General features: G+C 36.5%; 1 protein-coding gene across 3 annotated transcripts in view; it reads left to right on the forward strand.

Moving 5' to 3' along the window:
- CHCHD3 (coiled-coil-helix-coiled-coil-helix domain containing 3) overlaps positions 1-26,127 on the forward strand; it is a 341,349-nt gene that overhangs the window by 63,900 nt on the left and 251,322 nt on the right. For all 3 annotated transcript variants that reach the window (XM_043968935.1, XM_043968936.1, XM_043968937.1), the window contains exon 3: positions 720-789. In XM_043968935.1, coding sequence (XP_043824870.1) covers positions 720-789 — 70 coding nt within the window. The remainder of the gene's footprint in view (positions 1-719; positions 790-26,127) is intronic.

Consider the following 26,127-nt stretch of genomic DNA (forward strand, 5'->3'; position numbering starts at 1 on the left):
GATTGAGAGGGGCCAGAAGACCTGGTGGTCTGAATCTCAAAGGGCGTCCTGAATCCCCCAATTCCTATCTCTTTGCCTGTTCCTGGCTGCTATGAGGTAGCCCTGCTGGGTGTCTTAAAGGTAGTAGGCAGCCAATGGAGGCTTCTGATCAGGAGACTAATATGGTTTATCACTTTTGGAAATGTGTGGAGTAGAGATTGGAGAAGGGAGAAATGTTAGGCAGGAAGACTAATACGGACGTAATTACCTCATTACACATGAGAAGTGGTGCAGATCTGAACTAGGAAGTGGGGGGTGGTTGTGTAAGTAGAGAGGAGATACATGCTAGGGCATGGAGGAAGAAGGGACAAGACAGTTGTGGGTGAAAGAGAATGACATTGAGTATGTTTGATCTTACAGATTACCATTCTCTGTCTCTACTTTGAAGACAATTTTAAGAGTTACAAATTGCATTTAGAGTAGCTTGACGTAATGGCCCAGGTCTTTCTAGGCAGTGAACAGTTTCTTGAGATTAAGTTGAGCATTTTAAAATTGCTTGTGGAATCCATTTATTTGTAGACTCTCCTCAAACCACTAGGGAAGTGTCGATTACATTGCCTCTATAGTATTAAGATTTCCTAATTCCTAGGACAGTCAGATTTACATGGTAGAAGCCGATGCATTGTTTTCTACTGGCATTTTTATTTAATTAATTATGTGCTATTTTTTCTTATTTATAGCTAATGAAGAAGAAATAAGAAGAAGAGTAGCTGAAGAATTGGCCCTGAAAGAGTCTGAAAATCTGAAAAGGTTTGTTTTATGGAATATGTAAAGTATTCTAATGGCCTAGCCTATCTATTTAATTAATATTTCTGGTGGCACATTTACTAAGGAGTCTTCCTGCTTTGTGTATTCTGAATTTTCTTGTCTTACCACTGGACTTCAGTGACTCTGGAAGAAAGAGTGAGACCGACGACTTCATGCAATTCTGCGTCACTTAAATCCAATTTATGTGCATGTCAAGACATCACCCTGTGATATCATTGATCTTAAAAAATTGAGGATGAACAACAAACAACATTCGATTTTTAGCATTTCCTAAAGATAATCAGGGGGGCAGCTAGGTGGTGCAGTGGATAGAATGCTGGCCCCGAGGAAGACCTAATTCACATTCAGCCTCAGACACTTTCTGTGTGACCCTGGGCAACTCACTTACCCCTGTTTGCCTCAGTTTCTTCATCTGTAAAATGAGCTGGAGAAGGACATGGTTAACGAATCCAGTATCTTTGCCAAGAAAATTCCAAATTGGGTCAAAAAGAATCTGATACGACTGAAACTACTCAACAGCAACAACCACAAAAAATAATAATATAATTTTTTTGTTTGTTTTTGGCTAGTGTGTAAGTTTCAAATGCTGCTTCACTACTCTTCCAACTTTTAGCATGGTGGCTAGGAGTAACATCACCTAGCATCCCTGCTAGGTTGATTGGTCCTGGGGCATAAATCACTGCCTGTACTCCTGGTCATTTCAGGCATAAAAAACCTGGACAATGAGTTGTCAGGTTCCCTCATACTTAATGGAAGGCTCACTGCCTTCTGAGTAACCATTTCATTTGATTCCGCACATCCTGCTGACCAGATAGGTTTTGTATGAATCTAGGGGGACTCTATCTACTTGAATCAGCACTATATTCATGCTGAGTATCCTTTCCTTGTTATTGATAAGTACACTTTTTTGTTAAGTATTGGGCTATAAATGTCTTGATTTCAGTCAGTGAGTCTAAACCATTGGACCAACCTGAGTGAGATGTGACCAAAGCATTGATTAGCTCCCATTAGATCTCTTGGTGGTTATGTATAAATGTAAAGTAACCATTTTAGAAACATGGCCTGGCATGGAGTTTCCTGAGGAGCCAGAGAACATGGGTTCAAGACTTCATTCAGGTGCCTATTCCTTCTGTAACCCTGGAAAAGTCCCTTAACCTCACTGGGCTTTAGTGGTTTTTTGTTTTGTTTTGTTTTTCTTTTTTTGTTTTGTTTTTTAGTTTCATCAGCAAAATGAAGAGATGGAACTATATGACTTCTTTGGTTCCTTATAACTTTTTTAAAATATGGTCCTATGATCCTTGTGGAAAAGGAAACATGGCAGAGAAGAAAGGACACTACCTTTAAATAGGAAGTTTTGAATTTATTCTTTAGCTTGCTGTTTATTAGCTATGAGACTATGGGTAAACAAATCCATTACCTTCTTTGAATTTATTTCCTCAAATTTAAAATAATGGTACTTATACTATCTACAGGGTTGTTTTGCACTATTAGATTGCTGGGTTACTACTCTTAATACCTAATAAGCTTATTTATCTCAACAGCAGTGTGTAAACAGCAAACCGTTGCTTGATTTGATGGTGGAAAGTAATGTTTTGGTTAGTCAGATATTCTGAGTAATGCAATGGTATCTAAATTCTAAGTGAATTTCTAACGTTTGCAAAATTAGAAGATAGTAAAGTACACTTAATAGACAGCATAGTGTAGTGCCTGACTACTTAAACTGTGGGTCCTGACCCCATATGAGGTTGCATAACTGAATGTGGGGGTTGCAAAAAATTTGGCAACAAAAAGAGTTAAGAAGCTTTGTTATATACCTATATACCCAGGGTCACATAAGAATTCTTGGGCAAAAAGGGGTCACAAGTGGAAAAATTTTAAGAAGTCCTGATGTAGCTGAAGAATTGGCCTTGGAGTTAGTTTCAAGCCCTGCCTCTGACCTGCTGTTTGCAAAAACTCAATTAAGTCATTTAAAACTTGTACCTCTGTGAATTCTCTTAAGACTATAAGATACTCAGCAATTGCTGAGCTCCTTTGAGAGAAAGTGTTTCCTTGGCAGAAATTCCCTCCCCATAGCAGTGAAAATCATAGGAATGGACCAAAAAAAACCCCCCAAAAAACCAAAAAACCCTTCTCAACAGGAAAGGTATAGAGACTTGAAATAGTTAATATTAATAGGGAGATGGTACCAGAGGTAAATAAGTAGATGATAAGAGAGCATCTAATTGTACTTGATAAATTTATCAAGATAAACTGTATGCTAGGGACTAAAAAAACTGGAACATGTCATCTAATGGCTTAGCCACTTAGTGGTCCAAAGGTTTGTGGAGAACCAGAGCTGTTTGTTAGGATTGGATGGAAGGCACATGTCCCCGTTTTTAAACAATGAAAGGAGACTGGAATCTCCGAACTCTATGGCAGTGACCTCACTTCTGGTTCCTGGCAGTAACCTAAAATGTGTTATTATTATTAAAGATAGCTGTTGAAAAATCTAGAAAAGGTGTGATCAAACCATTAGGGACTTTTCCCTGAGTCTGGCCATTCCCACATTTGTAAATACATCGAACTATATTGTCAATTTGGTTTGATGTCAATTTAAGATCTTAGAATCTTAGATTTAGAGCTAAAGGAGCTCTGAAAGAACTTTTAAGGCTTATGTAGGCCAACCTTATTTTAGAATTGAGAAAATTGAATTCCTGAGAAAGGAAACAGCTTGAACAAAATCCCACAGTCAGTGATAGAGGTGACAAGTCCTCAGAATCAAATCTATTGCTCTTACCATTGTGCCATGAATGCCATGGAAAGTTTTCATCATCACGTTTGCAGATGACATATCCAAAAAGATTTGCATGGGCTAGAATGTTGGACTGAAGATAAGGTGATAAAATTTGTTTGAGGCAAGTGTTAAGTTGAATTAGAAAAATCCACATTAAATACAAGATGAGGATGGCATACCGAGTCAGCAGTTCATCTGGAAAAGATCTAAGGGCTTTAGTGACCTTGCAAGCTCAATTTCAGTCTGATATGGCAAGAATAAAGCCCGTGGAATCTCAGGTTGCTTTAAGAGAGGCCTAGTGTCCAGGACTATGTGGTGAGAGTTCCACCTTACTCTATCCTGGTCAGATATGGTCATTGGGAGTGTTTTGTTCACTTGTGGCAGCCATGTTTGAAGAAGGACATTGATAAACAGGACATCGTTTAGAGGAGGACACTTGGTAGGGAAGGGCCCTATGACCGGACCTTTTGACACCAAAAGAAATATGGATGTTTAAGTGGGAGAAAAGAAGATTGTGGGCCCTGGACAACAGCATTTGAGCATCTGAGAGGCTGTCCTGTTCTGCTTGACCCTGGAGGGCAGAGACTGGGGTATGACTGGTAAAGTAGCAAATTTAGGCTTGATAAGATAAGGAAAGAAGGTATAATAATTAGAGCCCTCCCAAAGTTGTTTGGGCATTTTGGGGAGAGTTATCTGTTTCTGGCTCCTTTGAAGTCTTTTAGGGATAACTGTGTGTAGAGGGAATTCTCACTTAGGTCTAATTTGTACTGGTTGGCTTCTTCTGGTCCATTCCACTTGTACATTCTGTGATACTGAATGCATGTAAATCCTTTTTTGATTGGGAAGATATGATAGGACCTTAAAGTACCTTGCAATTATCGCCTTGGCCATCAGTTACTATTCATTTTAATATATGGAATCGATTCTTAGTAGTTCTGAGTAACCCAATTCTGGGGAGCAAATTGTTTAGTAAAATGAAGATCTAAAGTTTTGTTTCTGCCATAAAAGCAGCATGGAGTGGTGAAAAGAATATTAGATTTTGAAGTCAGAAGACCTGGGTTGAAGTCTCCCCAAAATACTACTCTTCACCTGCTTGACTGTGGGGCAAGCTTCTTAAAATTCTGAGGTTAATTTCCCTCATTTGTCAAATAGGAATACTAGTGCTTACTTTTTTTTTCTTTTTTTATATAACATTATGCCTTTATTTTTTCTTTTTAAAAAATAATGAATATTTTTATTTATAGTTTTGAGTTCCAAATTTTATTCCTCCTTCCCTCCCTCCTCTCCCCCCTCAGTAAGCAATCAGATATGGGCTATACGTGTACAATTATGTAAAACATTACCATATTGGTAATTTTGTATAAGAAAACTTGAATAAAAGAAAAAAATGAAAGGAAGTGGAAAATAGCATGCTTCAGTCTGTGTTCAGTCAATATCAGTTATTTCTTTGGCAGTGGATAGTATGCTTCATCATTAGTCCTTTGGTATTGTCTTGGATCATTGTATTGCTGAGAATAGTTAAGTCATTAGCAATTGTTCATTAAACAATATTGCTGTCTCTGTGCACTATGGTTCTGCTCACTTCACTATACATCAGTTCATACAAGTCTTTCCAGGCCTTTCTGAAATTATCCTGCTTGTCATTTCTCATACAATGCTTACTTTCATTGCCTATGTCATCAAATTGTTGTGAGGAGAACAATGAATATGTGTTCCCCTATAAAGAATTACTAATTTACTTATAGAATTTATTAATGATTCATTAAATTTTTGGTGAGGTTTTTTATCAATTGGGAAATGGCTAAACAAGTTGTGGTATTTGAATGTAATGGAATATTATTGTGCTGTAAGACATGATGAGCAGGCTGATTTCAGAGAAACCTGGAAGGACTTACATGAAATGATGCTGAGTGAGATGAACAGAACTAGGAGAACAGTGTACACAGTAACAGCAACATTGTGTGATGATCAACTGTGATAGACTTGGCTCTTCTCAGCAGTGCAGTGATCCAAAACAATTTCAAAGAACTCATGAAGAAAATGTTCTCCACATCCAGAAAAAAGAACTGTCGCGGTCTGAATGCACATTGAACCATACTGTTTCTACTTCCTGGGTGTTTTTTTTTTCTTTTTGGAGGTTTTCCCCTTGTGTTCTGATTCTTCTTTAAAATTATGACCAATGCAGAAATATGTTTAAAGTTATTGTACATTTATAAACTCTATCAGATTGCTTTCTGTCTTGGGGAGGGGGGAGGATGGGAGAAAAATTTGGAACTAAAAATTCTATGAAAACAATGTTATAAACTATCTTTACATGTAACTGGAAAATAAAATATTAAAAAAAATTTAAAAAATTCCTTTCTCTTTACATTTTTGCAGTCACTATGCATTTTGGTTTTTTGGTAATCTTATTCCATATATTCTGCAGTAGTTTATGTAGCTTTATATTTGTGATTTATCAGAACAGTAGTTACATGTAAAGATAATTTTCAACATTTGTTTTCATAAGATTTTTAATTCCAAATTTTTCTCCCTCCCCAAGACAGAAAGCAATGTGATATGGGTTATATATGTACAATTACATTAAACATATTTCAGCATTAGTCATTAACAGGTTAATTGAAATGGTAAAAATAGGGGCAGCTAGGTGGCACAGTGGATAGAGCACCAGCTCTGGAGTCAGGAGTACCTGAGTTCAAATGCGGCCTCAGACACTTAACACTTCCTAGCTGTGTGACCCTGGGCAAGTCACTTAACCCCAATTGCCTCGCTAAAAACAACAACAACAACAACAAAAAACAACAAACGAAATGGTAAAAATAGCATAATATTTGTAAAGCCCTTTGCAAACCTTAAAGTACCTTTTATGTAAATTCTTGCTTGTAATTATGGTTATTTTTGATAACAATGAAAGTGATTATAAGTCATTCTTTTCCTGATGAGATAGTGTTGCTATTGTGAACATTTACTATGATATTATTGCTCTTTAGAATTGAGGAATCTTGAATCCATTTGGAGTTGGTACAGCTAGTCACCACTGTTACTTCATTCACTTAGCATTAGTTATTTCATTCCCTTATGTTTGCTCTTTAATTTTCATTTCTTAATGCTGTCCCTGTATTGCCGCTTCTGATCTGTTGTCTCATTTAAATAGTTATCTGGGTAAGAGGTCAATGATCACTTCAGCTTTAGTGTGAAGTGAAATACCTAGACTTTTATAGAGGTTTGTTTCTCTCACTAGGCTTTCTGGCTCTTGGTCTGGATTGTTGAAGTTAATGGAAGATGAGTTTCCATTTGGATAGTCAATTATTGCATGTTTAAGTATTTTTTCATTAGCATACATGTGTAGGCCTGGTTTATTCTAAGTATCCAAGATAATTAGTTAAATATTATGCTTAAGGAACTGATGACTGGGAGTTAGGGAACATAATTTGGGTACTAATACCAACTTCTTTGAGACTTTGGTCAAGGTACTTATATTTTCTGGCCCTCAGTTTTCTTATTTTTAAAATAACGAGGGCATTAGATTAGATGATTTCTCTCTGGCAATTCTAAAAACACTATCTTATTTTAAAATGTGCGTGCACGTGCATGTGTGTGTGTATGTGTTTATGAATATTAACATAATGCCCTCCCATTCCCTTTAGCATATATAAGTCTCATGGCACTAAATTTCTTAAATCAGAATGTAATTAGTAGTACTAAAATTATTTGCATATATTTCAGTTGTTTCCCACATAATACTATGTAATTATTTAATTGGATTAGCTTGATGGAGTATATAATTAGATAGCAGAGTTTATATATTTTTTAAAAAGACCTCTTTGATTAAGAAGTAAAGCAAACCAATATATTTTTGTCTTTGAAATTTTATTACTATTTTAATTGAATTCTGTTCTAATCATGACTTTTTGTTAGAATATTATATTTAGTTGGTGTATTGTATTTCATATAGGAGTATTCTACTTTATTTTTATTTCCCAATAATAAGGTGCTTTCTCTCATTCCCCCACTTAAGCCCACCTTCTTTCACTGCAATAACTCTCATGGTGTATTGTGTTTTTTTGTTTTTTTCATTATCCAGCTTACATTTGCTCTGCTTTGCTAAAAGGGATATTGGGTGAATATAATCATATCTAATGGAGCCAATTTCATGTCTCTTGTGGATCAGGGTCAGTAGCCTAGCTGTAAACTGAACAAATGAGCATTGACAAAAAGTTTTATTTTCTGTCACCTCTTAAGAAAGCAGGAGAGGTAGTATAACTTCATGGAAATTCATAGCTGTCAAGTATTTCGATTTGTTCACCTGTATGGTAGTTCTTAGAAAAATTAATAGTAGTTGTCTCCTGTTTCTCGCTCCCCCCCCCCCTTTTTGGTCCTTGGAGTACAATTTAAAATTAAGTAAGTTTTACATGAAGTATTTTTAGCGTGCTTTAAATACTAGATAGCATTATACCTTACTACATCTCACAACTTAATTGAACCCAGCCTTTTAAGAAGTTTTAGAAAATGGATGTTCCTGTCATTTGTATACACCTGCGTACATATTTAACACTTCCTCCTTGGCACCCTTAGCATATGCAAAAATACATACAGGGAACAGTGAGAGTAGACCAGTTTGACTAGACTATAGTGTGAACGGGGCCTGGCAGTGCCAGATCTCAAATATACTACAAAGGAACAATTTGCAATGTAGTTTGGTACTGGTTAAAAGTGATTGATAAAGGAACAGATTAAGTACACAGTCAAGAGCTCCATGTGTGTCCAGTCTACTATTTGATAAACATAAACACCTTAGCTATTGGGATATAAGGACTCTCTATTTGACAAAAAGTGCTGGGAAAATTGGACAGTAATGTGGACCAAGACCTTAGACCTTATGTCAAGATAAACTCCCAGTGGATATTTGACTTAAATATAAAAGATCAAATCAAAACCAGATCATCAACAAATTAGAAAAACATGGAAACGTGGAAAAACAATAACCTATCAGATAAGTTCATGGTCAAAGAAAGAATAGAGGTTCACAGAGGAGAAAATGGATAATTTTCATTATATAAAATTTAAAATATTTTTTTTCTCCATACAAATCTAGTCAAGCAAAGAGTAGAAAGGAAAGTTAACTGGAAAAAAATCTTTCCAGCAGATTTTTCTGTTAAAGGTCTCATTTCCAGTATATATAAATAACTGATTCTCATTTATAAGAATAAGAACTATTTCCCAATTGATAAATGGTCTAAGGATATGAATGGGCAGTTCTCACGATAAGAAACCCAGGCTATCTATAGGCATATGAGAACATGCTCTAAATCACTGCCAATTAGAGAAATGCCTATTAAAGAATTTTTTTTATTATTAAAACAATTTTGGGATTGTACTTTACAATCAACCAAGAGAACAAAAAAAGAACATGATCAGTATTGGAGAGGCTGTCAGAAAATAGTTGCATTGATGCCTCTGTTGGTAGACCTGTGAGTCAAAACAGCCATTCTGGAAAGCAGTTTGGAATAGCACATAGAAAATTACTAAATAGTGCATGCCGCTAAGCCTATACTAAAAAAGATCAAAGAAAAAGGAAAAAAGTAATATATATTTTATATATACATATAATAATATGTATATATAAAATATAAATATTTATAAGATGGCTGAAATCTGGAAACTATGGGGGATGTCCAATTGAGGAATGTCAAAAAAGTGATGGTATATGAATGTGATAGAATACTGTAAGAAATGATGAAATAGATTGTTTAAAAGAGACATGGAAAAGACTTCAATGAACTGATACAGAATAAAGTAAGGAGAACCAAAAGAATAATTTTTGCTCTTACATTAATGGTATAAAAATGAACAATTTTGAAGACTTTTATAAACTGATGAAGAATGAAATGAGCAGCACTTAGGAGAAGGTATTTCCATTCCTAATGTTCATACAGACTATTTGTGCCTGACCTGTGGTAGAGCCTTCCAAGTTTGTATTGGTCTCATCATCCATAGTTGGACATGCTGTACATTAACCCCAACATAGTGATGTCATTTTTGCCCTCTTCAAATTCAAAGGACAACCAACATTATAAAGACAAAGTACTTTGAAAAATGTAAGAACTGTGATCCGTACGTTGACTAGCCATAATTCCATAGGACTGTCTCCTTAACAGTGAGGTGAAAGATTTAGGGTTTAGCATAACGCGCACACACACACACACACACACACACACACACACACACACACACACAAGAAATCTGTTTTGTTTGAGCATGCATATTTGTTGCAAAGAATTCATTTTTCTGTTTTCTCTCTTTTTTTTTAAAGTGGGATGTAGAGAAAGCAAATTCTTAAAAATTAAAACACTTAAAAAGATATGGGAGAGTGCTACAGGTGTGGAATTTCAGATGAGGTCACCATGTTGTTGAGAACTCAGAGTGGCGCTAATCTAAAAATGTTTACAATGTAAAAACAAAACATATCATTAAAACTTATAAAAATAGAATATGAAAAGGAGTGATGCATAGGAAGTCTGGGAAAGGTGGACTGGAGCCAGTTTGTGAAGAACTTTAAGTACCAGAGGAGATTATATTTGGTCCCACAGGCAATAGGGACTAACTGGACATAGACATGCTGGGAAATGTCTGGATTACAGATTGCAGAGGAGAGAGATTTGAGGCAAAGAGACTAATTAGCAAGCTATTATACGAGAAGTGATAAGGCCCTAAACCAAGTCAGTAGCTACCCAAGTAGAGATAATGTAATAGATGTAAGACAAGCTGTCATGATAGCATGAACATGATTTAGCAATTGATTCTATTTGGAGAGTGGAGGAACATGAACATTTAAGGATGACACAGAGCTCGTAAACCTGTGCTACCACAAAGGATTTTTCTGCTCTTGACAGAAATGGAGAAGTTGGATATGAGAGGGCTGGAGTTGTTCCTTTCTATTCTGGATTTTCTCTTGGGGTCAGAACATGATGTTCTTGTCCCTCATTAACATCCAGCTATCTCTCCATCCCCATTTTCTTCCTTTCTTAAAGTGTGTGTGTGTGTGTGTGTGTGTGTGTGTGTATGTATGGGGGGGTGTTCTTTTCAGATGATAAGGGTAAACATGGAATTTATTTTGGGGAATGTGGAGTGCCCTCTGTGAGCAGGAGCGGGGAGAAGGCCACTTTGACTAGATCACATTGTTCAAGAGCAGGAAGCAGTGTTCAGTAAGACTGGAAAGATAATGGGGAGCAGCTTGTGGAAGACTTTCTGCCCAGCCTGAGGCTTTCTCAGAGGAGCCCTCCCCCAACTGCTGCCTCTGGACATAGAACTTTGGAGGATATACAGATAGTCCTGTCTCTAGTTGTGCTGGGAGGGTACCCTGTGCTGCTGCTGGCTTTGCTAGTGCCTCCCTTTCTGTTCTTCATGGACTTCTGGCCAACTGTGCTTCTGGGTGGAAGAGCTCACTCACTGTTCTTATTGGAATATTTGATGATTATTCCTTCTTGTGGGAACTTCCAAGGTTTTGCAGGCAGACTGCCTGCCATCCTGTCCAGAAGTTCCAACTTTGACTAGAATTGGAAAACAAAACAAAGCACAAATCCCCATCAGAACATATATTCACACTTGCATTCACCCAAATATATAGAAATATGGTACCCATACAGTTTTCAGAAACCATTAAAATTGAAGAAATTTCCCAAGGTATCCTAGTTTCAGCTATTGAGTCTCCAACTCTTTAATTCTCTATCATTAGTGCTTGTTTGATATATCTGAGGTTGGATGCTGTTTCCTGGTGTCACAGCAATTATTCAGCTGATAGAAATTATACTGAATAGTGATTTTAGGATCTATTAGTGCTACTGTATGTTTTAAGATTTTAATTACTAAAATTCTTAGTTAGTAATATGTTTTATCTTAGACCTGGTCCATTTTCATGTTGGCTAGTGTTGAACAGTAAATTTATGCTACCGTAAAATCTCAATAATATCTTAGTCTGCAAAAATGTTAGTAGCTGTAGTAAGGAAGGTCATAGACCTTAGTTTGCATTGTATGTCTTTCTCATTGCAAAGCCTGATAAAGGGAGTCTCTACTTGTATTAGTGAATTTTCAAGCAAATGGCTGTACTCTGTGACTGTGATTTAGTGTGTATCTTGGATTGTAAGTCAGTGATGATATCACATTGAAATTGTTGGAGGCCAATTTAGTCAGAACTAATAGACTTCAATGTAAGCAGAGAATATAAAAACTCGGCTTACTTTTCACCTGCACCCTTCTCACCAAAAACAAATTGTGACAGCAAGAAAAATGTGAACACTTCAGACCTCTAGCCTTTGACATTTGAATTTCACCTCATACCCTATACGAGCGAGCAAAATTATTACACTTCTAATAACTTTTTTCAAGATCTCAAGAGGAAAGGGAATAAATGTAAAATATCGCAACCAGAATAGCTGTACATTAAGATTTCTTACCTCTGTCTAAAAATGGACTAGAGGTGAAAATACATTTTTTGCTTTTTAAATTTAAAAGTATACTAATGCTAGACTTAAAATAAATTTGATTCAGTACATAAAATCACATTTTTTTCAGAGCACAGTTCAGTTGAAATATGGAAGATTAGTACCATATAACAATTGTGAATTTTCTTTGTCATAATTTTGAACAGGAATTGAACTTTACACATTGTCTTTAGTGCTATTCTTTATGTTATTATTATAAAATGAGTGTTAAACTTATTTCTACTTTTTGGTTCCCCAAAGAACAACCTCATGTACAAGTTTGAGAAGTTTCAATAACTTTTATTACTTTCTGCCAAAATTAATTATGTATGACAGTTTTATTGTCATATGATTTCTGCTGTGGGTGAAAGAAAGAAAAAAAGGAAATGATCTGCTTATAGTTGCCTCAGGGCAGTGTATTCAGTATTTGTTGGATATCATGTATTATAGTAGGATAGGTAAATCTTGGAAATAGGACTTCTAGGAAGAATTATTCTTTATTATGCTGAAAATTAAAAGTGAAGGGAGAAAAGAATAGAATCTTGCCTTTAAAAAAGACAGTTCAGTAATTACCCAAGAAACCATAGGTACTTGTCTTATAAATATTTCAATTTAGCGTAGTGATTGAACCCTGTTTTCCAGTCATTGATACAAACTGAAAATGGTTATTGTGTATTTACATATCCCACTCCAAATTGAAACATACCAACCTAGCTATAGTTTAGGAATTAAAAAAAAAATACAGGAAATGAGTATTGTTGGCCATGAGATTCATTATTAAGCATTATCATAACATTTGAGGACTGGAAATGACCTTGAGAGATGTTTACAATTGATTTATGATTTGAGTAGGGGTTAGATTAAATGACCTGTGGGGTCCTCTCCACCTATAAGAGTCTGTGGTCTTGCATCTCTAGCTGACAGCTTTTTTTCAATACAGTGATTAATATTAATGATAGGTTGCTTTTCTATTTTATTTTGTACAGAGACCTAAGAAAAATATACCAGAATGTCCGATCATAACTCTCCTTAGTAATTGGATCATTCAGCAAACATTTATTAAGTGCTTACTTTGTGCTAGATGCTGTTACAACAAAAAAGGTTTCTGATTTCTATCCAAAATCTCTTATGCTTTAATTTAAACACAATTTTTCATTATTCAGTTATGTTGAAAAACAGCTTTCTCTATTCTCACTATAATAATAATTCCTATACTTAAAAACTCTTAAGCCATCCTGTTATACAAAAATACCATTCCCTTTAAAATCGTCTTGCTAGCCTGATATTTTTCTTTTATTGGGCTTAAAAGTAGACATCGACCATAGTTGCATATATAATAGGGAGATGATGTTGTCATCATTCATTAATTTCTTCACAAGCTTGCTGAAAATATGAAACTATTATGTTTCACTACATTAATGGGTTTTTTCCCTCTTCCACTTGGATATTTGTGGAATATTTGCATTTTTAAATAGAAGCACTATATTTTAAATAGTCAGCAGTTATTAATGATTATTTAGTTTGTTTATCTTATATATTCTTTTGATATTCTTTAAGAATTATAGGCCTTTTAGAAACTGCACTATTGTTTAAAAAACATTCACCCATTTTAAGCTTATATTAGTTTCTGTGCATTTTTAGGACTACCTGTAGCTAAAAGAAGAGTTCCTTCTCTTTAAGAAGTTATCTTTACCAGACACAAATACCAGACCCTGAAAAGACTCAAACATACCCTAATGTTGTAATAGTTGCAGTGATATGTACTCTCATTTAATTATATCTCTGACAGTAATTACTGGGCATTCTGCTATGATGTATAATGTTTGAATTTATGTTATTGAATTTTTGGCTCTTGCATTATAAACGAGTCTCTGATTTCTTGTTCTTGATCTTCTGTGACTTTGTAGTAATTCATGTTAAGACTTTTTTCCCTCCCATTTTCTAGAATAATCTAATTGGTAGCCTTTACAAATACTAGTAATGTACTATGCTTTATGATTCATCTTTGAGTTTTATTATCAATATTTTGTCAGATATATACAAGAGGACATTGAGGCAAACTTGCCTCCTTGTAAGCAAGTGACAGCAAATTTGGACGTTGGCCACAAATCTCTAGCCTATCAAATAAATAACAAAGACTTACCACTTAACAAAGAGGACACTGCACTCTCTAAAGCTCTTTTCTGATTTGAAGTCCCTTCTCCAAACTTGGGATCCAGGAGGAAAAAAGTGTTATGCAGAGCCAGGTAGGGAAGTTCTTTGTGAGTTTACAAAGGTAGACATACTTTCTACTCTCATTTGGAAAACGATGATTGTTGTATGGATCTTATCCATTTTCTCTAGATCTGGTTATGGGTAGTAGTACAGTGCATGTGGGTGCTGAATTTCACTAAATATAGTGCTAGGCCTTCTTAATGTACCATTACAGTACCTGACACATACTAAGTGCTTAATTAATAAATGCTTGTTGACTGGCTGACTTGACTGTGTTCTTGCTCTTAGGTGGCACAGTGGATAGAGTGCTGGGTCTGCAGTCAGAAAGACCCAGAGTTCAAAGGGCCTCAGATCCCTGCTTTAGATATTTACTAGCTTTCTGATTTTGGGTGTGTCACTTAACTTGTGTCTGCCTCAGTTTCTGCAATTGTAAAATGGGGTTAATAAGTGCTCCTATCTCTCAGGGTTATTCTGAGGATCAAATGAGGTAATATTTGTAATGCACTTAACACAGTATTTGGCACATAGTAGGCACTATATAAATGCTAGTAGTTGTTGTTTTTACTCAATCCCTGAAGTTTTAGAAAAGTGTAGAGTTGGTATACCTGGCTTTGAAAATATTGGATAAGAATAGATAAGGTATTGTGTTTTTGTTTTTGCAGGGCAATGGGGGTTAAGTGACTTGCCCAGGGTCACACAGCTAGTAAGTAAGTGTCAAATGTCTGAGGCCGGATTTGAGCTCAGGTCCTCTTGAATCCAGGGCCCGTGCTTTATCCACTGTGCCACCTAGCTGTCCCGGTATTGTTTTTCTTTCAATGACTCGATGATAGAAGAGAGAAAACTTTTTGTCTGAAAGCCAAAGATTGTTCTAGTGAATCCCCATCAAGTTGCAGACAAATCTAGACAGTGAAAATTGGATGTACAATTTAAAAAATGATGTCACCCCTATTAAATATATGCACTACTATTAAATATATACTACTAAATTCATACTGAATTGGAAAAAAGTTGTATTCTGTAGTTCAAACTCACCCAACATTGAGCTTCTTCTGTATCCTGTATGCTGAGTGTTGAAAGTTTAGCTAAGATAAAGTCCTTGAATTAATGGAGTTTATAGTCTAGCTAGAGAAGTATTATAGAAGCACAGATATTAATACAATTTAGTGTAATAAAACATAGTGTTGCAAAAATAGTGCTATATACAATAGATGGGAAAAGTTCATTACTGACTTTGGGGAGGCAAATCAGGGCCAACTTCTTGGAGGAGATAGCATTGGAGTTGTAATTCAACAAATAAAGAGCAGAAAGCAGGATACTTAGCTATTGAAAACAGCTTGGAGAGACTCATGAGGGTAGGAAATGCTTTTTTGCTTCAAAGTCCTGGCTCTCCTTCTTGCTTTTGTCACTCTTTGATCTTGTGTTGTCATGTAGGACACCCATTCTAGCAAATGATTTGTAATTCATTAACTTCTCCAAGAAAAGTGAGTTTTTAAGACTCCAGGACTATTATGTTTCATGAAACCTACTTTCAAACAGTAGAATGGTTTTGTAGAGTTTTGTGTTTTTGCATCACAACTACTATTGAGGTGATTTAAAAAAAAGTCTATTACTCAATTATAAGGAATGATATTTAACATTTTTAATGGAAGAATTGAAGTTCTTTTGAATCCTATTCCTAGTCTGCTGTAAAAATAAGATTTTTCTCATGTTTTAGGTATTTTTTAAAAGGCATATATTTATACATATATGTGTATATATGTAAATTAATAGTGGTATCATATTTTTTACAGCATATGGTATATGTGTGTGTTAAAACTAGTTAATAATATGAAAAACTTCTAGTATTAGTGTGTTCAAGAGGTTGCATGGAAAGAATGCTGGAGTCTTAGATTTGAATGCTGGCAATACTCATCTCTTCCCTATGTATTAACACTCCTAGTTTCTATTCTTTATCTTCAGTGTGACCTCCTTTTCTTCTCCCTGTCACCCCTCCTGTACTGCTCTCCTCCCTTCTTTATCCTTGGCAAACGAGGAAACTCCACTATCTCTAGCCTCTTATTCCTTTGTGCTGATCGTTCCTTGGAATTTCCCAGCACTACATTACTTTGCCCATGTACCTTCTTTGGTCTGATTCCTAAGCTGATAAAAGGACCTGAAAAGTGGTAACTGGTCCGTTACAGATTTAGACTGCATAATCACAACTGGCAGCAATGTGGTCCTTTTACACATCTCTGCAGCAAGGAAAAGCTTTTAGACCCCTTTACATCAGGGCAGTACTTTTACTCCTCCCTAATAATTTTGCTATTCCATTCACCACAGGGGCTATGTCAAAGCTTTTCATCCTTATTAGAAATCTTATGTGGCATTCTTCTCCTGCATTCTTATTTGAGAACCTCACATCACATTTTGTCAAACATATTGAGACCATTCTTGAAAAGCTCTATTTTATCTCTTCTTCCTTATTTTGTATCAGTCATACATCTTTCTCCACTATATTCTTTTTCTGTTTCACATGAAGAGTTGACCCTTTTCACCAAGGTCAGCTTCCTACATGTACCCTTGACTCCATCCTGTTCTGTATTCTCCAGCAGATTATCACTACTATAATTCCCATCAAGCTCTCCTGCATTGGCTCTTTCACCGTTACTCACAAACACATTCATGTCTCTTCCATATTCAAAAAACCAAACCAAACCAAACCAAAAAGCCTTTGCTTCGCCCAACCATCCTACATAGTGATCATCGTATATCTATTCTCCCCCTTTTGGCCAAAGTCCTTGGGAAAAACCACTATCTTAGGTGCTTCAACTTTCTGCTCATTCATGTGCAGCAAGTCTCTCATTTTTTTCCTCTTCAGCACACAGTGGTAAATGTGCATGGTTGCCATTGTGAAAGTGAAAATGAGGTCAATAATATAATCATGCAAATGTTTGAAGTCACAAACGATAATCGGATCAATGTTGAAGGTTGACTTTCATTCTGTATTAGCCAAATTAACCCTTACCTGACAATTACATCTTGCTGCTCAGTGCCTTAGCAAATGGCTATCACCAGTACCCGGAATGTTCTCCTTTCTTCTTTGCTCCTCTTGGGACTCTCTGCTCCATCTTTTTTTTTTTTTTTAAACCCTCTGCTCCATCTTAAGACTTACTTTAAGGGCCTCTACCCTCAAAAAGTATTTTCTGATTATCCCAATGTTGGTTTTTATTGTGAGCGAGGCCTGATTTAGGTTTATCTGGTAGTTCAAGTCAATTATTGAAATAAGATTCTTAGCCATAGGACAAGGAGGACATTCAACAAAGATAAGGAGTGATTCAGCTGAACACAGTTTCCCAGTGTTAGGAAAATCACTCAAAAGAAACTGAGAAGGGGCAGGCTCAGTTGATTGAGAAGATTGGCAGAGGGATTAAAGAAGGTTTAAAATTATCCTTTGCATATTTTCATTGTTTCCCTTCAAAACTCGTTTTTGTGTTGTAGTCACTCCCCCCAAAGTATAGTGGCTCTAAGCCCAAGTATACAAAGTTAATGATGCAGCTTATTAAAAAAATAAAGGTGTTGAATAAACCTCGTCTGTAGTTGCTGGTCGCCTAATTGACCATCTGACTAGAGACATCAAGGCTGCCAATCCCATCATCCATCGGGGTCTCAAGGTTAAACATCACCTTGCCTCTGCTGTGCCCCCTTGTTCTGAGACCCTTAAGGATCTCAACTGAGTTGTGTTCTTCACAAATTCAAATGCTATCCAATAATTATGTGTGAGATTTAAAATTGGATATTAGTTTATTAAAGATAGATTCTAAAATATTTTTCATTATTTACTTTTACCTTTTTCATGGAAGGGTTAAAAGGTCATTAGTTCTAATTCACAAGTATGCATTTAAAACTAGTCAGTCCTTCAAAATGATGTAAAACAATATAGAAACTGAAAATTAATATGCACTTAAATTGACCATAGTCTTGAGGGAACTGTCCAGTTTATAAATACTTCTGTTAAATATGCCACACAATTTTCATGAAATTAAAAAACAAAAAATAACAAACATCACCAGCTATCATATCTGATTGATATTATTTGCTATGAAGCTGGCACAGAAATGTCTTCTGCAAGTGTTTTAGAATGTCTCCATAGCAACCTAGATATGTAAAAACCCATTTCTAAAAGTTTGGAGAAAATGGATGATGTTTATTGCTCAGAAAAGGGAAAGAAAAAAAAAGAACCGAGTTATTGATGAATTAGTGAATGGAAATTTTTCTATTAAATAGTTAATATAAATTCTAGCACTATAAACAAAAGTGAGTCAGTCTCTACCCTCAAGGAGCTTACATTCTAATAGAGAGTAACAAAAAAATATACAAGAGTGGGGGCCACAGGAAGGGCATTATGTTCCCGATAATGAAGCACTGTTGGTTTGGCTAGATATTACGAGCCCAGTGGAATTTACCAATCAGGCAGGCCGCTGTAGGTCACAGAGCAGGAGCTGTATTGTTATTGAGGATAAGGAGAATAGGAAAGTAGAATGCTAACAGTAGTTAGGAATGGGAGAAGTGACAAAACTAAAATTTCCATTAATTTTCCTTGTAGAAGAAGTAGGATTATACTTTTCTTAAGCTATCTCTGTATCATTGAACTTAAGATCTTCATCATGTTTGGATTTAGGGACTTCATTAGGTTTTTAGGAGTAGTGAATTCTTGACCTCAATCTTTATTTAGAGAAGAATCTTCGTCTTTTGCTGTCATATCCACAGGAGCTGTTATTTTAACTATATTTTCATCTGCATGAGCAAAATGACAATTTGAGGACCATCAGTCCGATCTCTGTTAGCAATATTTCATAGACGCTTTAGGTTTAACTTACAGCCCACGCAGCAGGTTTTCCCTTTCCAAAACATTGGTGGATCCAAAGGAGAGGCAGAGCCAATACAGTTTGGCACCAGTGCCGCTGCAGGAGTTGCCAGAGGGATGTGATGTCCAACATCCAACTGCCTAAGGGACTCCGACTCCTGATTTTTCCTCGGGGTCAACTCCCGAAGCCTTTCCCATATACGGGTATAGCCACAAGGCAGCGGAGGTTTAAAATCAGGGTTCCTTCCCCATGGCAGGTTGCCTGCCAAGGCTAACGAGCCCCACCTGCCTGAAGCCACTGGTTTTAAGGCGCCAGTGACTCGCCTTCGCCCCTTCTCCTGTTAGTGGAAACAGTTCCGCCACGAGAAGGCTAGGAGTTGGGCTTCGGTTGTCAGAGGCTATTTGAGACGCATGCCATTGGGGCATTTTATAGAGAGTGGGAGCTTATCCCCACTCCCACCCCGGCATGACAAACCTTTGGAACCATGCATGGCTGCATGGGCAACAGCCTGTTTTCCATATTGATCCACCCAGGCCAGTGCCCTAGAGAGGACACTCCAGCTACTCCTCATGGGGTAGATACAACACGGGATGTGGCAGTTACTGGTTACAAGTCACTCAGGAGCTGGGGCTCCCCTATTGGACTGCACAGCCACACTGTGGCCTGTGGCTCTTCAAGGCGCTGATCCATGGTCATCTGCAGCTGGTGGAGGCCACCTACTTAGGGTTAACTTAGTTAAAAACATCCTCAGACTGTGGAAAGTATACCACGTCATATATTTGTATTCTTGATTAAGCTGATACAGCATATTTTTTAATAGGCTTAGTTTTTGTTTTAGCTTTGAATTCAATTTTCACAGAACAAATATTAAGAGTGAGTGTCTTTTTACACTCTCTCCTCCTACATACTGACCTACTTGCTGCACTCTATTTCTCAGCACCCTGCCTTAGTTCTGGGTGTTCCTCTCCTCTGGAATGCTCTGTCCTCCATCTGCCATTTACTTCCTGTGGCCAACTTTGAGACATGGTAACATCTCACCTTCTGCATGGGGCCTTTTCTGGTGTCTCCTGTTGCCTTCCTCCTGAGATTGACCCCCTTTTGTTCACTCTGTCCTCTTTTATGGATTTAAGTGTTGTCTCCTACCATCAGTATGTCCTCCCCTGAGAGCTAGGACAATGTTTTTTTTACTTCCTTTGCATTCCTCAGTGCTTAAATTTAGCACGATGCCAGGCACATGTTAAGTGTTTAATAGATCTTTGTTGTCTAAGGGAGGGACAGCTACCTTGTCTACTGCAAGTATGTACCACCATTTTACAGATGATGAAACGAGACTCAGATTATGTCCCTTCGCCAAGCTCACATAGTTAGTAATTGTCAGATGCAGTATTCAAATTCAGATCTCTCCTGACTTGTAGGAGAGATCCTAGCCTCAAGTTCATCTCTGTATACCTTAATGTACATCTGGGTGAATCTCAAACTTTTCTACCCTTTGGTTTAAACAAAACCTTGGCTGAGCCCGTGTAATAAGATCTTCCAAAACTCCTATTTTATTGCCTATTAACAGACAACTGAAGGTTCATTCAAAAACAAACAGGGTTCCTTGCAGCACAATTTTACAAACAACCATGCTAGATTATGATGTACTACACAGGGTGTTGAGAGATCAACTCTCCATTTAAAATACATTGCACTCAATTTTAGAATTTGAGTTAAATGGTGCTGCTCAGCCCTGTGTTTCTATAATCTCAATATCTCTTAAAGGTCCTTCCCCCCACCTCCTATTTCCTAGCAGTATGTCATAGGAATGACACATACTCAGCAAACTCCTTTTTGTAGACAGCTCTTTGCAGACAAGAATAACACATTCTCCAGTCAGGGAACAAAGTGAAAGAAAAATGAAGAACAATATTAGAAAAGAATCCTTTGGGAAGCTGCACAAAAAATGTTATATTAAAATCAATATCAGGGCTTGACCTTTGGTGGTACTGTATATTGTAAAGCTTTCTATTGATTCTGTCTTAATAATATGTTTATTCCAGTTTACTGACATGGGTCTGGTGAGAATACAAAAAGAAAAGATTAAATTCCTTATTATTATAGTCATTTAATTTTCTTCAAAGAATTTTTCTTTATTTCCATTTTATTATTTGTAACATTTGACTCATATTCTTTGTAGAAGGAGAAGATGTCATGATGATGGTTAAGTATTTCCTGTTCTATTTGAAATATCTGTGGCTTTGCTGTGACATATAACTAAGTGTTGTTTTCTCCAAAATTAGAATTTTCATCAAGCATAGATGACAGGAAAATCCTGTGTGCATTTTAATCTGAAAAACCATTGGTAGTTTAATATGCGGAATCAGAGAGCAGTGATGACATTTGGATTCATAATGGCAGCTGTCATTTACTGTATCACTAATGGTAGCTTACAGAACTGGAAACCTCCTTACCTGACAACTTGAATCACTGAATATAATATTTTTCATTTGAAAGGGAGAGATACACTTTGTCTTTCAGTATCTAACCACTTTTGTGTCTCCAATTATGAAGGCAATGATTTTAGGGTTCTATCTTGGCAATGAATCAGTTTTACTTTGTGTTCATTTCCTCTCCAGAAAAAGAACAGTGATGCCGTTGGCCATTAGGAAATAGGATTAATTTTCTGTCTAATATCTTTCCAGTCATACAGATATTAAACAATGTTGTGTATACCAGAGAGGGAAGATGAATACACCAAGAAAGTTTATATAAAATGAATGAACTAAATGAGATTTTCTACCTGTAAAACATCCAGTTAATATGCCTGGGGAGGACTAGGATGTGTGCATCTGGCCTTATATCTTTAATACAATAGTCCCATTGTTTATGGGATTCTTCGACAGCCCATCTAGATTACTTAAATAACTATTAAATGGAATATTTTATGAAATAGAAGGCATTTAAAGAAAGAAAATTAGTTAATCTGGAAGCTGAAATAATTAGAAGGGTAGGAAGAAATATGCTACAGCCAGTGGACAGCATTAGATATAGCATGTGCTGTGGTAGGGGTAGGGCGTCGAGGAGGCACAGTAATTAGAAGACCAGGCTTGGAGTCAGGAAGACCTGAGTTCAAATTCAGCCTCAGACACTTAGTAGCTGTGTGACTCTAATCACTTAACCCTATTTGCTTCAGTTTCCTCATCTGGAGAAGGAAAATGACAAACTACTCCAGTATCTTTGCCAAGAAAACCCCAAATGGGGTCACAGGGATATTTTAAATATGTTGCTCATTTTCTTTTTAAAATACCTTTGTCATGGAGAAAGACAGTGATTGGCCAACTGTGCAAAGGCAGCAGCCATGGTGTTGCCCTGCTCTTTTTCCTTTGGCACACCCTTCATTTGACCTAAGCACTCCTCTCTATTCTTCTCTGCTGGTGTTGGTTTTACTCTGGTACCAGGCAGTTGATCAGGAGTTGGCAAAAACTGAAGCCTCATTCCAGTACTATCATTGTTCTTCACTTTTTTTTCTTTACTCTCTTGTTGCTTTGCCTTTTACTTGTCTTCATCATCATGGTTCATATTTTTTTCTTTCTTTCTTTTTTTTTTTTACACTCCCTTTGTATTTTCCATTGCCTTTCCTGTAAAACCTAAGCTTCTTTAGAATTAGAACAGCAGAAGAACAACTTTATTTTTTATTTATTTTATTTTGTTTTTGTTTTTGAGAAGACCAACTTTAAAAAAAATAAGTTTTGGGTTTCCATCTTTCTGTCTGTAATAACGTGCCGATCTTGTCTTGCTATCTAAACCTTTAGGTATTAAGTTGTTATTGGGAAAGACTTTGCCCTTTTGGCAAAATCTTGGTATAGCAGTCACTTAGCCTTCATGAGCTTTGGTTTCCTAATCTGCAGAAGGGAAATCAGTTTTGTGAAGGTGAGATCATACTGTTTGAAAATGCTTTGTAATTTTAAAGCATTATAAAGCTCTTATTTTGAACTACTTGTTAAAAAGTATCAGGCACTCAATAAATTGCCGGATTGCACTAACCACTGTAAGGAAGAATTAATTGAAGAAAGCTAACTTAGCTGGTGTTTGGACTTAGGAGAAACTGGTATAAAAACTTAAGCTCAATGAATTTTAGTAAATTTACACAGAATTTAAAAACCATTCATTGAGACATACAAGTTAAGCATATACACATGAATTACAAACTTTGAAATTTATTGGTTGTCTAGGAATATGCCAAATGATACAATAACCTTGCAGTTATTTCCTAAAGTTAAGCTACTAAATGCGTCCACTCTATATTATAAGCATGAACTCAAGTGGGACCTGATAAAAATTATAAAAATGTATTTTAAATAGAGAAAGGATTTTAGTTTGTGACATTTTCAGTGGACTAGGATGAAAAACCATACATCAAGAAAAAGTGTAAATTAGCCAGATAATCTTTAGGGTATACCATGGAAAGTGGTCCAAATTTTGTCTCTTTTACTTATTTGTATCTTTTACTTATCTCAAGCAAATTAATCTCAGTGGGCCTCAGTTTCCTCATTTGCAGAATGAGGTTGGACTGGAACTCTGTTATGGGCCTTCTAGCTCTGGTTTTATCATCCTTTTATCCTTCCAACTTCATGTCAGGAACAAATAACTGGTAGGATTTTCCATCTCATATTTTACCCTAAAGGCTTAACTTTGATGCGAAAGACAGAATGGTTGCATTTAGTGAGAAATATACTGGAGAATTTGGATCGTTAATAGTCATAGAGCTGGAAGGGTCATGGACCAACTAGAGATCTCATACTTACACATTATAAATACTTTATTTGAGAGTAGAATCTGAAGGGCCTGGACATGGGGATGGGAAATTAAATAACATTTTAAAAATGAATTCCATTTTATTTTAATGCATAGAAAATGACTTGTTACCCATTTGGGTGTCATTCCTGAATCACTTATTTGTTGTTTTTTTTTTCTTTTTTTTTTATGTATAAGGTATTTTATTTTTTCAGTTACATGTAAAGATAGTTCTCAACTTTTGTTTATACAAGCTTTACAATTTCAGATTTTTCTCCCTCCCTCCCCTCCCTCCCCCCTCCCCTAGGCAGCAGGTAATCTGATATAGGTTATATCTATATATCTCTATACATGTACATATATATATATATATACACACACATATATATACACATAATAACATTAATCCTATTTCTGCATTAATCCTGTTACAAGAGAAAAAATCAGGGCATTGATGCAAAACCTCAAAATAGAAAAAAAAAAACCAACAGCACCCAAACCAAAAGAAATAGTATGGTTCAATCAGCATCTATACTCCACAGTTCTTTTTTTTTTTTTTTTTTCTTGGATTTGGAGATCCTCTTCTATCATGAGTTCCCTGGAACTCTTCTGTACCATTGCATTGGTGAGAGGAATATAGTCCATCACAGTGGGTCAACACTCAATGTTGATGATACTGTGTACAATGTTCTTCTGGTTCTGCTCATCTCACTCATCATCAGCTCATGCAAGACCCTCCAGGTTTCTCTGAACTCCTCCTGCTCATCATTTCTTACAGCACAATAGTATTCCATTGTATTCATATACCACAACTTGTCCAGCCATTCCCCAATTGATGGGCACCCCCATAACTTCCAATTCCTTGCTACCACGTAAAGAGCAGCTATAAATATTTTTGTACATGTGGGTCCCTTTCCCCCTTCCATGATTTCTTTGGGCAAAAGACCTAAAAGTGGAATTGCTGGGTCAAAGGGTATGCACAGCTTTATCGCCCTTTGGGCATAATTCCAAATTGCTCTCCAGAATGGTTGGATCAGCTCACAGCTCCACCAACAATGCATTAGTGTCCCAATTTTCCCACAGCCTCTCCAACATTTATTATCTTCCTTTTTTGTCATTTTAGCCAATCTGATAGGTGTCAGGTGGTACCTCAGAATTGTTTTTATTTGCATCTCTCTAATCATTAGAGATTTAGAGCATTTTTTCATATGGGAATAGACAGCTTTGGTTTCTTCATCAGAAAACTGCCTGTTCATATCCTTTGACCATTTCTCAATTGGGGAATGACTTGGAGTGAATCACTTATTTGTGTGCAGTCAATCTACTGATTTGTTAGAGGAAAGATCAAAATTAGCCAGAATGACTAAAACTGAGCAGATAAGGCTCCCAGTTTCATCCTGACCTATTTAAAACAAGTTGATTAAAAAAAAATAGGTACAGAAGGAAGGATACAGAAACAACAGTGATTTAATATAGAAGTCAGTTGCCATTACAAAGAAACCTGAGTTTAAGGCGGTTATCTTAGCAAACACTAGACTTTCTTGCTAAGTGGGGATACTTCGCAGCCAAGCACATCATACTAGTTTAGAGTATTGCATTCATTTGTGTATTCTTACAAAGAAGGATAATTAGACATCATGAACAGTACCACCTTCGTAATGACTTAGAGACAGCATGGTGGTGTAGTGCAGGACTTCTTTGGGTTTTTTTTTTTTTTTGGTGGGGCAATGAGGGTTAAGTGACTTGCCCAGGGTCACACAGCTAGTAAGTGTCAAGTGTCTGAGGCCAGATTTGAACTCAGGTCCTCCTGAATCCAGGGTCAATGCTTTATCCACTGCTCCACCTAGCTGCCCCATAGTGCAGGACTTCTTAAACTTTTTCCACTCCTTGACTCCTTTATGGCTGAAAAAGTTTAATTCCACCATGGGTATATGGGTATATAAAATAGGTATACATAACCTTTTAATGTTGCCAAATTTTTCATGATCCCCACATTCAGTCACATGCACAGATTAAGAAGCTAGGGTGTAAGGGGCAGCTAGATGGCGCAGTGGTTAAAGCACCAGCCCTGGATTCAGGAGTACCTGAGTTCAAATCTGGCCTCAGACACTTGACACTTACTAGCTGTGTGACCCTGGGCAAGTCACTTAATCCCATTGCCTGAACAACAACAACAAAAAAAAAACAAGAAGCTAGGGTGTAGTGGATAGACTACCAGCCCTGGAATCCAGGAAGA

Source organism: Dromiciops gliroides, chromosome 5, assembly GCF_019393635.1.
Source record: "Dromiciops gliroides isolate mDroGli1 chromosome 5, mDroGli1.pri, whole genome shotgun sequence".
Classification (NCBI taxonomy): domain Eukaryota; kingdom Metazoa; phylum Chordata; class Mammalia; order Microbiotheria; family Microbiotheriidae; genus Dromiciops; species Dromiciops gliroides.